We start from the raw sequence: 16551 nt of genomic DNA, 5'->3' as shown, positions 1-16551 counted from the left end.
AATTAATTCTGGGTTTCCTCTGTTGGGTCACTTGCATTAATATTTTCAAGTTGTTTGATTTTGTTCCAGTTCAGCTTCTTGTTCCTTTTTGTTTGTTTGTTTTTTATAAACAGAGAATGAAATTATTTCACCTCTTATTACTGCCTTTCCTGTTTCCCACAAAAGAGTTGGTGATGACTTTGGGGAATCATTCATTGGAAAGATGCCCACTCTTTTTTAATTAACTGTCAAACACAGGGTCTTTAAGAAGAGATGTGTTAAAGCGCCATCTGGTGATGGGTTTATGTAGATTGGTTCTATTATGTGGGGTGGATCTTTGTTACTGAAATATTAGACATAATTGAATTGCTGGTGAGGAAGACCCAAAACACATTATAAGATCAGTCTCTATGCGGATGATATATAACTGTTCTCACAAAACCCTCACTCATCACTACAAGAAACAATTAAGCTTATTGAATCATACTCCAATATCTCTGACTACTCCATTAACTGGAACAAATCTTCCATCCTCCCATTATGTAGTAACAGCTGGGATGTGGCAGCCCATACACCATTTATCCCATTATGCACAGGTCACATCATGTATTTAGGCATTAATGTTTCTCCCAGGCTGTCAGAGCTGTGCGGATTCAACTTCATTCCACTACTCAAAACAATACATGATGAACTGTACCGCTGGATGAACCTACCATTATCCATTTTGGACAGAATACCCACTGTTAAAATGACAGTACGTCCTAAAATAAATTATCTATTTTCAGTGATTCCAACCCAACCCACCCTCACCCGTTTCAAATCTCTAGATTTAATCATTTCAAAATTCTACTGGAAAAACAAGACACCAAGAATTAAATTGGCCACTCTACAAAATCCAAAAACACACAGGAGGACTTGAATCTCCACATTTTTACCATTATTCTCAGACAAATCAGCTTCATATACAAATAGATCCACCCCAGTCAATCAGATAACACATGGTTAGATATAGAACAAACTGTTTGTAAAGACATTCAGATTTCAGATATACTATTTCTCAGCCAGTCTATCAAACGCCATCCTTGTTTCAAAACAGTAACAATAGCTGCAGTTCTGACAGCCTGGTGGAAATTCCACAAAATCACAAACACTACCTTAGCACCATTCTAGCACTTAATTTTACTCCCATCTGGGACAATCCTGACTTTCTAAATAACAAGAAACCACTTAATTTCCGCACATGGTCCGAAAAAGGCATCATATATCTTAAACATATCTTCCATAATAATACCCTGGTTTCATTCCCGCTCTTGGTCCAGAAGTATGGCATTAGGAGCATACAATATTTGGAATATTTGCAACTTAAATCATCTGTTCAATCAAAATTTAACATGGCCACCAACCTAGATCTTCCTTCCTCAACATCAGATTTAATTAATATCCCTTCCCTGAAAAAAGACGGTCTGACAAAATGCTTCCCATACCATCAATAAAATGGGAATTAGACCTATCCATCACTCCTGATGTGGAATTTTAGTACAAAATTTCCAAAAACATCCACTTCATGACTAAAAATGCCAACCTACAACTTATACAGTATAAGATACTCCACAGATTTCACTTCAGTGGGCAAAAAAGTGTTTAAAATGGGGCTCTCATCAGAAATCTTTTCACATTGCACACAAAACAGCCTGGATAGCTGTGTTCACGCCACCTGGCACTGCACACCCATTAAACACTTTTGGAAAGAAATCACTGAGTCACTATCCCTCTTCATGGGCTGCCACATCCCATTATCCCCCTCACTCTGCTTACTAGGAGACATATCAACAATCAACTTGAACAAAACAAACAGCAGATTACTCATCGTTGCTCTAACTATTGCCAAGAAAACTATCATCACGAACAGGATATCAAGGAACACCACACATATTTCACACTGGAAAACTTACTCAGATTACATCTCTGTAGAAAATTTATCCACCTCCATCAAAAACAATGCAATAGAAACCCACTCCATCTGTCATCTCTCAATAATTTCTTACAAACATCATTCCATCCAACTTGTTTTTCTTGCCTGTCTACCAATCATAATTTGAACACATTTTTCAACACACAACATTGTTATTATTATTGTTATGATTGTTAGAAAAACATGTAACTATACACCCACAACTTCCCCAACACTGACAATGCCCTATCTGCTCATCAACCAACATCTTCATTAACTTTTGTCATTTACATATTTATTTTTTGCATACCGCTATTTGTCATTAATATTATATCTTCCTCTTTTTTTGTATTCTTATTTATGTAGTCACCCCTTCACACTCTCTCTTTTGCTTTCTTAATTCCCCCGCCACCATAACATTATTAAACTACATGGGAACTGTCAAGGCCGTGCCCCAGCTTGTCCCTGGCAGCTGGAGCTTCATCCAGGGCACTCTGACGGTTCTGGGGAAGGAATGCTAGGTCACCTTATATCTCCTCTCAACCAATACCGCAACTAAATGTGACAATCCCTAGCAAACAGGCCCCCTCCTATACTGTCTGGGAGCAGTTTAGTAAGGGGTCAAGACCACAATGGGCCAGATCCCTCCTATAAGGATCTGAGGGCAACCCAAAGCTGGACCAACATCAGTCAAAATAAACACAAGTAAAACACAAATCACGATTAAAAATTATATAGGCTGGACGTATTGTCAGCACTCAACCTGACATGGTTATTATTATTGTTATGGCGGCAAAGGTAGGATTAGTATTAGTATTAGCATTAGTATACATTTATTTAGTTTTTTCTTTTCTCTCCTATGCTTTCCCTTTTACACCACTTCACCCCTCTTTCACCCATCCACCCTACAGACTTCATCCCAGATTGACAGTGTAGAACATAGACACACACACACACAAACACACATACACACACACACACACACACACACACACAAAGCACATAACAACAACAAACATCAGCTTGTTCTCTTGTTCAATGACAAAATGTTTGTTTATTTGTCCTGTGTCCATTGTTTTTGTCTTCCTTGTGGTGTTCTGTTAGAGTTTTGTCTTTTGTCTTGCAATAAAGGGGAAAAAAAGGAAATGACAACAGTGGTGTCATCTGGCATCACTCAAACAGATTGCATAATGCAAGCAGATAATGTCGTTAAATAATCAAAGCTTAAGGAAAATTACTTTCCTCCCTCTCTGTCCTTTAACTCCACAAACCCTCATTATTAATTTTACACTGACAGAAATGTCTAAAAATGTTATCCACAAGTTGTATTATGTTAAAGGAAGACATACTTCAATGAGGTATCAAAACTAATCTAATTTTTTTTTACACAAAAGAGACAAGTTGGTAAAAAGACAATTACTGTATATTTTAAGAAAGTGGTAGCTTTAACAGCTGCTTACAAAGAATCAGATGATTTATTGTGTGCACAGCTTTTCATAATGGTTGTAATAAGAAAGTTATACCATCTGCACATGTGATAAGTGTAGCACTTATAGTACACCCCTCACATCACACTCTTGTAATAGTCCTGCCATGTATTGCAGCTTGTTTTACTGCTCAACACAGAATGTGCTATTAGCTGGCAATTAGCAGCTGCTAATGTTTGCAGTGTTGTAATGAAACACATGTGTTGACCACAGACAAACACGTCTTGAAAATGATGCATAATTTAACGATACTAAGATGGTGGAATGCCTCGAGGGTTGGATAAAAAGCTATGCCTGACTGTCATTGGTCAGTGGGTTTATGACCTCTGCAGCTCAGGAAAAGGGTTCTTTGAAAGAAACAACAGTGTGCAGTTATGGAAAAATGTCCTCCCATCTGTCACAGAGATTTCACCTCCTGAAAGCTTAGTGCTGAAAATCCCTCAACAGACAATTCTAATTGTTTTGTACCATGTGTGCAAGAGTGCATCATCTGTGTGTGTATGTGTGTGTGTGTGTGCATGTGCGTGTCCAAAGAAGGTTAAGCATGCAGTTAAATTATGGGCTCATGCTAGAGCTGAACAATTTGAGGAAAATGTCTAATGGTGATGTTTTTATTATTTTCTATAAATTAAACTACTAGACAGGGCTGCATTGGTAGTATACATAGAATCAAGCATTACTATAAACCTTATCTTGGTTTTACATCAGATAAAATAATGCAGTTGGTTGTTGTAGAGGAAGGTCTGAATTGAGACCTTCCTCTGCTTCTAAGGTGTAAAGCTTAAAACTATAATATGATATGTTTGAAAGTTTAACACCTCTGTATTTATACCACTCTGTTGGTCTTTTATCAATAGCAAAAAGACACTCCTTACTCCAATCCTTATTTTTTCTTCCATAAAACCATCTTTGACCGAATGGTACAGAAAGAGTAAGCATGAAATCATTCTTTTTTGTTGTTTAGTCAACTTTCAGAATTAATTAGATACAGCTGAGTAAATATACTGGCTGGTGAAATCAACAGTCACTGGCTTTGACAAACTTTCAGGTCAGGGTTAAATTTTCTTATGTGAATGTAGATATTATTTATAGTTTACACATGTAGCTTGCGTATTGCTTTTCATTAGCAATTCAAGGTATGTACTTGCCATTTCAACTTTTCATAATTCATTTGTTGGCCATTGCTCTATCCAACATAATTTCTATGTCCACTGTTGTATTATATACTCACAAACACACATACACACAGCCATGCGCAGGCGCGCAATTGCCTAGGGAAATGTCAGGTATAGTTAACTTTACGACCCAGAGTAATGTTCACAGCCATCTACCTAAGACTGCGAGGCATTGCAGAGCTGATGGGAACAGGCACGGCATGTCCAATCGGCTTTCCCGGTCTTCTCAACACATCACACAAAGACTCAACCAAGCCTCAACCACAATTTATTGTACTGTGCAAAAGAGAAACAGGACAGGGGATACATCAACTCAGCTACTAATTTACTCACTGACTTGATAATTCATTTGCATTCTTCACACATGTGGTTGCACATGCCTTCATCCAATTACTTTCTTTTTCTCTTCACTTCCAGAATTAATATACTGGCAGCATAAATGTGTAGACACTTAATGTTAAGACTTTCTTCCGGTTTTTGTTACATAAAAAGAGAAGCTTGTTACCTTGCATTAAATGCTTGGTTAAATGCAAATGACTAACAGAATGTGTGTTACATTGTGTGTGTGCATGTGTATGTGTGTCTTATCTGTGACATTTAATGAGCATTTTGGTTTGCCACATCCACATAGTAGATTGTCTTCTCATTCAGATGACTATAAAAGCATCTTGTCCTCCCCCTACACCGTGGTTACATCACCAATGCCCATCTGTCAACCCTCTTGACGCCAGGATTACATCATCAGGTACGCAGTGCCAGGGGGAGGAGCTGATGACTCCACCAGTGATGTCAGGGGACGTTGCAACTTGGAGCAAATCTTAAAAGAAGCAAATGAAATAAGCAGAACATGAAGCATGAATGAGTCATATATGTGTGGGAACTGGAGTAAGTTATTGTATGTGGATGATGTGGTTTGTCATGACTCCTCCATTATCTTCCTAAATGTCCTCTCTTCCTGTTTATCTTATTTACTACTGTTCTTGCACAAAAGAAGGCTTCAAAACACTCAAGGTTTCTGCAGTACTTTTGGTTCTGCTGTAAATGAAAATAATTTACCTCACCACAAAATGTATGGTTACTGTTGCTGATCTGGTAGATGTGATTTTCCTCGTCAGCCGATGCCCTGGCTGATATATGACAACCATGTCAGTTTGATAGCTGTCAAGCATCAGTGTGAAGCATTGAAAATATCTGTGAAATTTGACCCAGTGCCAAGCCTTCAGCAGATGGCCCTGCAGTAACACAGTGTAGCTTGATGATAGATATGAGCTGCTCAAACTGCTCAATAGTGGAGGCACCAGCTGGTGATCAGATGAAAACAGTATGAAAAACTGCTGCTTTCATGGAAAAATTAGTGGCTGCACTTTGACTGAAGGACCTTTGTATCCTTCAGTCATAGCAAAAATGCCTCTCTAATGCTGTTTTCAGACAAATGTGCAAGAGTGCTTACTTTGTGCAAGGCAGTGCACAGAATGAAGAGCTGCACAAAGCAGCTAGCAGGATGCTATGGACTACTGAACATCTGAATGTAACTAATCCCAAAATGTATTTTATAACGTGGTGTCCTCTTGTCTTGTAATAGAACTGTAGGAATTCAGAAATGCACAAATGAACTTTTCTACTGTTCTTCTCCAAAGTAAAATGGTAGTCGCCATACCTCCCCGTCAGGTCAAAGCCATAATCTCATTGGATGGTGAAGGTTAGTGTAGTTGAGGTCAATAGTCAATTACATTTAATTTTGGCTGATAATCTGGCAGAGAATTGGTGTAGTGCATGTCACCATGGCTTGCACAGTTGCCCAGGATATCGCACCTTTCTCACCATTGGAAATATCGGAATAATTGCACAATGTCGAACTTGCACTTTTGATGGTTGAAGCCCTGTTATGCAAAAGGTCCTCTTATTCGGTGTTGTGCCACCATAGAAAAACCCAGATAGTCACTCTGAATATCTATTTTATTTCATTCATTCAGCCTAACAATGTGTTCATAGCTATTTTCTTGTTGTCAGGTATTTGTCCTGCTGATGTAATTTTTAGTTGACACGGAAACAGCGGTAGCTATTGCTAGGAACAGTTAATGTGACATTTTTCACACAGATAAAAAAAATTTTTGACATAAGAGTTTTACTATTTCTATAAGTTAACGTACGGCTAGTACAGCTCCTTTTCTGTTCTGTCATTATTTTTCATGAATGTAGCTAGGTAGCTAATTAGTTATTAAGAAAGACAACACTTTTCTGCAAACTCTTATGATAACATAACTTTTCATCAAGCTACTATTTAGTTTGCTAGCTAGCTTGTTTACACTGAGTTATGCAACCTGTCTTTGTATATTAGTGACATTTTAAATCTGTATCAGAATAATTTCAGCTTAAGTGGGTAGTTCTGGGTCTGAAAAGTGAAGCCTCCGTCCATGATTTTATACGGTCTATGTTTCAGCTGGAGCAGCTAGCTAATGTTGATGATTGCAAGCTGACTCAGCATTTCTGCTTTCTACCTCACTCCTTAGCTGTTTGTCATCTCTACCACCACACACGCTAAAAACCCAGAGATGTATCATAATGTTGCATACATTTGGTTAAAGAGCAACATTTCATTTCTAACAGTAACTTGTCCGGCAGAAATAAATCCAGTTCAGTGTCAGTTTTGAACCCCCTCAGCTGACTCTGTCTGACAAGTGAACGCCAGGAAGTAGTTCACTGCTGTTCTTCCCTCAGGCTCATTTCTCTCCTTCTCTGCTTGTTTTGCCTCCTCCGTCAAAGACTTTAAAGTCTTTTTTGAGGGGGGACCAACACTTGGGAGTTGAGTTGAAGAAGAGCGTAAAATGTTGAGAGCCTAGAAAGAACTCACCTTTGATTTAGAGGGGATGACATCAAAACTTGACATTTACTGGTGATATTTTAGATAGCGTTTAATTTCCCTTCCTCAGAACTCATGTAGCTGCTGAAAATATCCCAAAGTGATGACGCACAGACTAAATGTGGCCAGGCACACATGCAAATAAAACCCTCACTTATGAACATTAGCCATTACATTTGGACAGCAGTAAAGTACCCTGTCACCTTTCATCTTTTTTTCTTCCTTCTCTTCTAAGTTGCCACCAGCTTACATGATATAACTGTGACCTCGAGAGCTTTGTCTTGTTCAGACAGACACGATGCAGCATAAATGTGGATCTTGATAGTGAAATAGTTTCATATATAAATGTCAAATGCTGCAACAGAATCAAGTAGCCACAATGAGAGTCAGAGAGAGTGAATAAAGCTCAAATGTTGTAGCTTTCCAGACACTGACACAGTCAGTAGTTTTCTAAGGGATAGAATACACGGACAAGATGTTTTTTTCTCCTCCTTTGTGAGGTTTCTCATGGGGAAGTTGGTCTTGCTTTCTCGTCCATCTCTAGCTCTCTCAGTTTTGCTTGCAGAGGGCGAGCTAAGCCGCTTGAGACGGCCCGAGAGTCCATGCTGACGTAAACCTTTCAAGGAAAGCTTTTTTTAATTCACTGTGCGTGCGTGTGTGTGTGTGTGTGTGTGTGCGTGTGTGCGTGTGTGTGTGTGTGTGTTTGTGTAAAGGAATTGATATGGTAGGCTTTTAGGACAGAAAAATAAGGTGTTTATCTGTGTGTGTGTGTAAGATTGGTGCAGTGCTCACACAAAAACATTTGATTTAGTTTATATTTTTTTGGCTAATACTCCATGTGTCATGTTTAATCAATTTCACCTAGCAAAAGGTACACACATATCTTAACATGCTGTGTATTGGATTTATTTCTCTCAGAAAGCACATTTTTAGCCTGTAAAACATAGTGATGAACTAGCATTTACAGCAACGGCCTATTTGGCAAATGGAAGGTTTACAAAAAACATTTTGAGTGTCTTTTTTTTATTTAACATGATCAAAGTGATTCTAGTAATAATGCCATGAGATGAGTTGACTTGTGGAATGCATATAATATATTAGCCAACCTAAATTAATCTCAAGGATTGGGATAATCTCGTTCTCTTTTTACCTTCTCATAGGTGAGGAGTTGATTGGTTTTAAACCCATTTTCACTTTATTTTAGGATCTATTTTTAACCCAACCGTTGCTGTATATAAACATTTTTCTTTCCCTTTCTAAAGACTTGATTTTACCTTGACTCTAAAATTGATTTATTCCAAAATCAAAACTAACATGGAAATGAAATAATGGCAACAAACACTCACAAAAAAGTCCCTTTTAAGCAAGCAGCCATCCAACTTAAAATGCCTTGGCTTTACCACTATTGTTAATATGTTTGCTTCCTCCAAGGTCAATTGTATTTGTTTTTACCATGTTTGGCCTTCAGGGGCAGACTCTGATACTGCACATTATGTTATTTCAATGAGTGAACATGTTCACAGCTATGTTTTTTTTTTTTCTCACTGCCAAGGAAATGGTCTGTGAAAACTAATCCGTCAATTATTGCAAGCTTTGATCCCCCCCTCTTCCTCCTCCTCTCTCTCTCTCTGTCCCATGCTTCAAAGTGTATCACGTCAGCGTGCACAGATCTTTTTTGCCTTGAGCTGAATTGAATCAGCCGGAGAGCTATTGACACAGTAAAGCTGAATTCAACACAAGTAGGAGCGCATCGACAAACACATTAGGCACGAGAAGTTAAAACAAAATACAATGAAACCATGGTGTGCAGATTACACTCTCTCTCAAACAGACCCGGTGTGTGGAAGAGCTTATAAAAGCTTATAGATTTTTTATAGGTGGTATTAGCGAGCTTAGACCACGAGGGGAACTGAGTCAGCGGTGTGGAACATCAGAAAGCAGGTCATGCAAGTTCAGTTTAATCTTCAGCGCCCGCATTGATCAAACAGCGCCCACTGTTCGAGGGAGGTGTGGGTGTGAAACCGGAGGCAGGGGTGTGTAGTCTTGCAAATTTTGTAATTCAAATGGATAGAGCAGAATTTATGTTGACGTCTTGTGGTGGAAATGTTTGCGTAATCTTGAACATCGGAAGGGGAGGATTGTCATCACAATGAGTTTGTTTGTGATTGAAAGACAGAGATTAGTTAGAAAATCAGGACCACAGATAGCCTCTAGTCTTCTCATATCAGTACAACTTCTTTCTAGCACGATGATGATGATATACAGCATGATACGTGATGCAGTTTTTGGTTGAGTATATGCTATCTCTGCAGCACAGCTGTGTCACTAAAAGCTTCCCTCATAAACCAATATTGTTGTTAGAGGCTTGCAAGCTGTTTTTGAGAGGAAAGATTGAGGTGATAGAAAAACTGAGAGGGGATGCCAAAAAAATAATGGAGAAAATCGTGAGAAGCCAGATCAAAAGGAAAAAGAGATAGACAGTTAAGATGAATCAAAAGGAAGGTGATTTATCCCCTCTATCCAAATTCACTTTCCTTTGAGGTGTTTTTTCTCAAATGTGGTGAAATGAATGACTCAAATGTGACCACACTTGCTTTTTATTCTCAAGGTATTGATACAATTTGGTCCTGTGTGGATGTGTCTCAGTAATGGCTTCATCTGTGTATTTCCTATAAGCGTGCCATCATGAGAGGTAACTAACCCTGCTACACGCTGCACCTCCTCGCCAATAATACCCATTGATTGAATTCAAATAGGCTCTGCTTTTTTCACGCTGTCATTGAGAAAAAGAAGCCTCAGCAGGTTTGGAGTGTCTGAGATTATGCTGTCAGAGCCACATCCTATTGGACTGCGGCATGTATATGTATATGTTATATACAAAAAATGAGAAATGTTTGGTATTAGAAATATTTTAGGTTAAAGATAGGTGAAAGTTTTGATTGATTTTGGTCCCTCATATCCTTAAATATTACCAGTTTTATTCGAGCTAGGGTGAATGTGATTCACTTGACTTGATTAGGTCAGGAAAACATGTTGATAGGACTGTAAGTTTCAGCACATACATAAAATACTATCACTATAAATTTGTGTGTATCAACCACCATTTGTTTTATACCCTTTATCTGTGTGAACAAGTGGCTCTGCCATTTCAACGCTCTCGCTAATCTGTGTCCCCTCAGAGACCGCCTGTGTTCTCGACCTATTAAAAATGGCCACAGTGGTGTCATGGTCATTAAGGCGAACACAATTAGAGGAGCCATTAACAATGGGAATTAATTTGCTGTCATACCCTCCCTGCACTGTCTACCATTGTTGCTGTCAAATACCTCCCAACCTCCCTTGCAAGCGCTTTCTCTGTTTCCTTCTCCGTCCTTGCAGAGAGAGAGCGGCATAAAAAGAGACTAAACAATCTCCACTTTCATGGGTGAGCCATTTCGGGATCAACATTTAGAGTTTCAGAGATGGCTAGTCTAAAAAAAAATCAGTTTAGACTCAGAAGAAATCTTCAAAGAAGCCTGTGTATTATGTGATAAACTACTGCACTTAACGGCAGAGAGCAGGGTGGTTAGATTGGAGTGTTCTTGAGGTGAACCAGCAGTCACGCTCTTGGAGGAGGTATATAAGAAGACATACAGGTCTCCTTGTTTTCTCTGTCCTTTCCCAGGGGACAAACAGGAGGGGAAGCAGAAGAGATTGACTACAAGGCAGAAGATCAAATGGCAACACAGGGGTGATTAGGGATGGGCAGATAGTTGCTGCTGGGAAGATCAGCCTTGCTTTCTTATCCAGCCCTTTGTATCTCACCTCTTTCCTTGCTGTCCTTCTTCGTGACCTCTGTCCAGGATAGAACACAGCATATGCAATGCTGCTGCTCTTTTTACTGGCTACATCTTCTGACAGCAAGAGTGATTGAGCAAATTCCTCTCTCGTTCTATACACAATGCCTGTAGGACGTGGAATAGGGGGATGGGGAGTCACAGACAGTGATTGAAAATCAGTGTAAAAGGGACAGAAGGACACAAGAGTGGGAGGAAGGGAGGATATCGAGGGGAGAGATGGATGAAACGCAAATGTGAAGAATTTGAGGCAGCGTCCAGGTGAAAGAAGAGGGAGAGAAGAAAGCAAGCAAGAATTTTAATGTGCATGTGAGAAAGCCATGAGTGCATTACTCATGGCTTTCTCACATGCACATTAAAAATGTATATCCCTGCTCTTTCTTTGCTACATTTCAATATCACCTTCACTTGTGACTGTATATCTTCAGTAAGCTATAAGGTGACTGGCTGTTGTAAGCTGTGGATACACTATCCTGTACTCTGTACTTATTATTTTACTGCCAAAATGTGAGACTGTTGCAATTATTTCGGCAGTTTCTTGTGAATTTTGTGTGAAAACACTTCTTTTCTTAGTCAATAACTAGAAAAACAATAATTGGAAAGTTGGAGGGAACGCTTGTTAACATTGTGGTGAGCTGTAGGATAACACTTGTATTTATACCTTTGCTGGAAGGGATAGAAATGAGAGAACAGGGCTGGCTATTAATGCTCTTGCTTTATTGGCAGCCATCTTTATTTTTTTGGGCGGAACTTTCCAGAAGCAAACGTTTTTGAAGAACCACAAACCCACTCTCTCCTCCTGTCTCTCTCCATGGTGCTGACACATTCAAACTCTCGGTCTCTCTCTGTGGTGCTGAAATACTGAAACCCATCCCTTTGATTCTATCTCCATGGTGATGAAACACAAACACTCAGTATCTGTCTTTCTATATAATTTTCTGATCAACTGAACACAGATAAATACATGTTGACAGCAAAGGCATGACAGATTTTTAGTTTTATTTTCATGCCATCTGTATCTTTCATCCTTTTTTCCCACATTCTATCAGTCAGAATATGAGAGACTGCTCACACTAAACTTTTGGGACAACAAGCACATACTTTGTTGTACTGTACATTGAGATTATCTAGTTAAAGGTACCCTGTGGAGTCTTCTTGTAAACAAACAAATGTTATGTTTACATTCACTGTTTCTCATCAAAATGGTGTGTGTCCTTGAGGCCTTACAAATGTATTGCATACACTTGTCTCTTCATAAAAAAACAGATTTTTTTGAATATTTTCAAACCTTCGTTTTTTTAAACCATGTTTGCTGGCTTGCGGTCTTCTTTCATGCGCCGCTATGTTTCTTTACACGTTACTTTACACTGGACTGTCAATCAGTGGAATATCATGAAAAGTGTCAACAGGAATATGTAAATGGTCTGCATGGTAAATGAGCTGCATTTATATAGCACCTTTCTAGTCATCCAACCACCCAAAGTGCTTTACACTACATGGTGCCAACTTGCTCATCAGGAGTTTCTAATGTTCATACACACACACACACTCACACACCAATGGCACAGCCATCAGGAGCCATTTGGGGTTCAGTATCTTCCCCAAGGACACCGCGACATTAGGACTGGAGGAGCTGGGAGTCGAACCGCTGATCTTCTGTTTAGCGGCCGACCCGCTCTATGTCCTGAGCCACAGTGTGCGCATGTGTGTCCGCGATACAAACAAAACAAGGACCCGCTCATCAACTACTAGTGGTCAAAAACTCCACAAGGTACCTTAAAGTTTAAAAATATACAGATATTAGTCCTTTGGCATGCCTCAATTAAAAAGGAGGGAAAACCAACAAATTCTTCTTGTATCCTGACTTGTAATAATTGCCTAGAATGCCTGAAGGTTTTGCATTTGCTGACAAAATCTGGCAATCTTCAGTGGCAGCTGTGACTATTTGAGAATGTAAATGAGCACTCTTGCCAACATTAGAACTCTATTGGCCCAACTTCGGCTTGATTGTTAAAAAACATCTGCTTGTACCAGGGTCCATTATTTGGAGGACTACTGTACATTATGCAACAAAACTGTCAGTGTCTTCTGATTGCCAACGAAACCAACACTGGCCCAGGGATTTTATGTTACTAGGATAATCCTTAAAGTTTTCCTATAAATAATCACTGCAGCAACATTGTGTCTGTGTTGAGTAAGGTGGTGCGAGGGCCTGAGAGACTGGCTGTCAAAACAAGAAGTGTAAAGCAGACACTACAGGTTGAGTTTCTAGGGGTGAATGAGTCTTTCCTTGGTCAAAATTATGTTGTTTCTGGGAGATCACACAAGAAGGCTGGCAAAACTAGAAGGACTAAGGATGAAAGGAGTTAAAAACAGGCAATGGTGTGAACAGGCAACAGATAAAACAATGAAAATGTTCGTCTAAAGCTACAAGGCATAGTAGACAGTATGGCAAAGGAGTGACTGCTGACTTGGGAGTATATATACTGGGGCTGATGAGTAATAGGAAGCAGGTGTTTAGGGGAGGAGACTGGTCAGGTGATGAACCAGAAATACACTGGGGACAACTGGTAGGCAGGTGAGAAATGGCAGGGTCTAGACAAACAGATGAATAAGGTAAAACAGTGAGGTTGTTTCAGTCAGTAGGTAACCTGAAAATAAACAAAATGTATAAACTGTATGTATTCTGGCTCTAATTGGACCCAGATTGTATCAGTTAAGAGACACCCATTCTTGGCTTTAATATAGACACATCAAGGTCGTGTTGACAGTTGGCTTTTAGAGATAAAAATACACCCCTATCACCAAACAAGAATGTCAATGGACAATTCTGTGAAGGTCAGGAAGATTATGGCAAATAAAATATGGCTATTGTTAGGGGTAGAGATGTCAACCGAAACATCTCACATGGAGGCTCACATGGAGGCTCACATGGAGGCTCCGACACTGATAGGAGTACCAACCCACAGATACAAGAAACATGATAGATCCATTTTACCAGCCTGCACGGCGGCTAGCAGCCTGTTACCATGGCTATAGCATTGTTAGCATAGCTGTGCTGTACTGTGTGTAGTATAAAAACAAGGTGTAACTGCGGTTTATCGGGTTTAACAGCACTGTGCTGGGCAGGTAACAGGTGTGTTTATGGTGTTTGTGTGCTCTGAAAGACTTAACAGCGCGGATATAAAGTCACACAGCTGACAGACTGTTAGCCTAGCATGCTAATCCTACGGTCTATCAGTAGTAACAACGTAGGTGTTACTTTGTTATTAGGCCATCACCCAGTTGGTGTGCCAAATGATTTAGACCAATATGCTGCCAATCAGTGTGGTAGAGGGTGAGGGATTGAAAGAGGTAGTTCAGTACCTCAAACCCAAGTACATTATGCCATCGAGAGCTACTGTGACTAAACGCATTGAAAACACTTTGAGGTGAAGAAGGATAAGCTAAAAGTCAAGCTAACCAGGGCAGAAAAGCTAGCTCTGATCACTGACTGCTGGACAGCTCTCACAAACGAAAGCTACATCAGAGCTTTTCTCAACTATAATCGGTTAGTTACCATTTAATGAATGTCGGTCTATCAAAAGCAAAATTAACCGAAACTTACATCCCTAGTTAGGGTTAAGCAACTGGCCATTTGTTTAAATCTCCTCTGTTGTCTTTTCAACAAAAAAAGGTCAATTATCTTGTTAGAATCCTTAAAATAACATCTACTACATTTCTCTCATTAAAAAAAAAAAATCCAGAATCTATAAGTATGCAAATATGTCTCCTACTTCACTGAAAAGTCTATTCTCAGTGTGTGTTCACTGGAGGCTTTATAGTTTCCACATCACATTTTGTGTAAGTTGCATACTGGACCAGGATCGGCTCCAAACTAGCTGTGGCATCACAAACCATGCTCGTATGTACTTGTCTTGAACTACAATTAATGTGCACTCAGAGAAACTTTGAACGTGAAAATAGCCTTCCAGTGTCAAACTCTGCACACACTTCATTCTGCACAATGAAGCTCAAACATCCAAGTGAAGTAACAATATACAAAACACAATTTTGAGTGGAGTAGGACTTTAAGGTTGGCTACAGATTCAAGTTACGGGTAATAATAAGAGTGAATGTTAATTGTAGGTCTGTGATGGGAGGTGAACTTCCACATGAAAGTCAGACTTGCTAAACGCCCATCCACCACCCTCACACTCCACATCCTTATTTTCCGCCTCACTACATATAAGGCACACAATTTACTGAATTGGTTTTGAATATTATAATTATAAATCATCAACTAATAACCATAGAAAAATCTCAGTTTTAACCATTTTGATCTTTTCTATTTATTCTATTGTGTTTCTTCTCCTCTTCACACAGCAACCAAACAGTGCTTCATCAGTTCTGCTGCCCAGCCCCCGAGGCCCCCGAGGGGGAGACCTCTACCGCTTGTGTCCCCAGGTAAGACGACTGCATCCTTGTAACATCTGCACAATGTTTTTTTTTTAAACTTATTTATTTACTTTGAACAATTTTAATTTTCTTTTCTGTAAATTTTAATTGCAGCCACTTATCATGCATCCTGTTAATGGCGATGCTGCAGTAGCTACTTTAGGCAACACAACTACCCCAGTAGTGTTATCTAAGTTGAAGTGGTTGTAAATGCTTCAGGTTCTTCCCGAGGACAATCTGAACTTCTTCTCCATGTTAACAATGAGGCAATTTAGAGGGAGACTCCTACATTCTTAAAATAGCCACCTCATTGACAGAGAGGGAGTGACTCCACACAGTTTTAAATGTCATTTGTCACATCAGCTTGGGTTTTGGGTCTTGTTGAGGCTGCAGTATTGTTTCCTGAGTGAATCTAAGATGCGCAGGATGATTTGTTATTTTCACAGTGTCAGCGCTGTGTTTGTCAGACTATCAAGATAAATCCACTGGAACACAGCCGTAATATCCAAACCAATCACACCAAGATCCCATTTTCTGGACAGTGGTCAAATCCTTGGTGGAGCTGTCTGTATGACAATTGAACAATTGGAAAAAAATTACATTGAGTTCAGCAAACAAAGCAGGATGATGACGCTGTTATCTCTTGATGCCATCACTGGCATATGGTAATATGCCAGTGCTGGAGCTGTTGCTCCCTGTTGGAGTTCCAAGCGTGTACAAATACTTGTATAAGAATTCCAAATAAGCACTTCTTTTCTGAAAGTTTTTTATGTTAGTTTGATGTGGTAATTTGCACCCTCTATCCTGGGGAGTATGAAAAATAGAA

The 16551-nt window shown here is 39.4% G+C and overlaps 1 protein-coding gene across 3 annotated transcripts in view; it reads left to right on the top strand.

Annotated features, from left to right (window-relative positions):
• The window catches only part of iqsec3a (IQ motif and Sec7 domain ArfGEF 3a), a 116328-nt gene that overhangs the window by 12712 nt on the left and 87065 nt on the right, over window positions 1-16551 (top strand). For all 3 annotated transcript variants that reach the window (XM_044343630.1, XM_044343633.1, XM_044343631.1), the window contains exon 2: window positions 15654-15734. In XM_044343630.1, the coding sequence (XP_044199565.1) occupies window positions 15654-15734 (81 nt within the window). The remainder of the gene's footprint in view (window positions 1-15653; window positions 15735-16551) is intronic.

This window comes from Thunnus albacares, chromosome 23, assembly GCF_914725855.1.
Source record: "Thunnus albacares chromosome 23, fThuAlb1.1, whole genome shotgun sequence".
Classification (NCBI taxonomy): domain Eukaryota; kingdom Metazoa; phylum Chordata; class Actinopteri; order Scombriformes; family Scombridae; genus Thunnus; species Thunnus albacares.
This window is presented reverse-complemented; position numbering and strand designations above follow the sequence as displayed.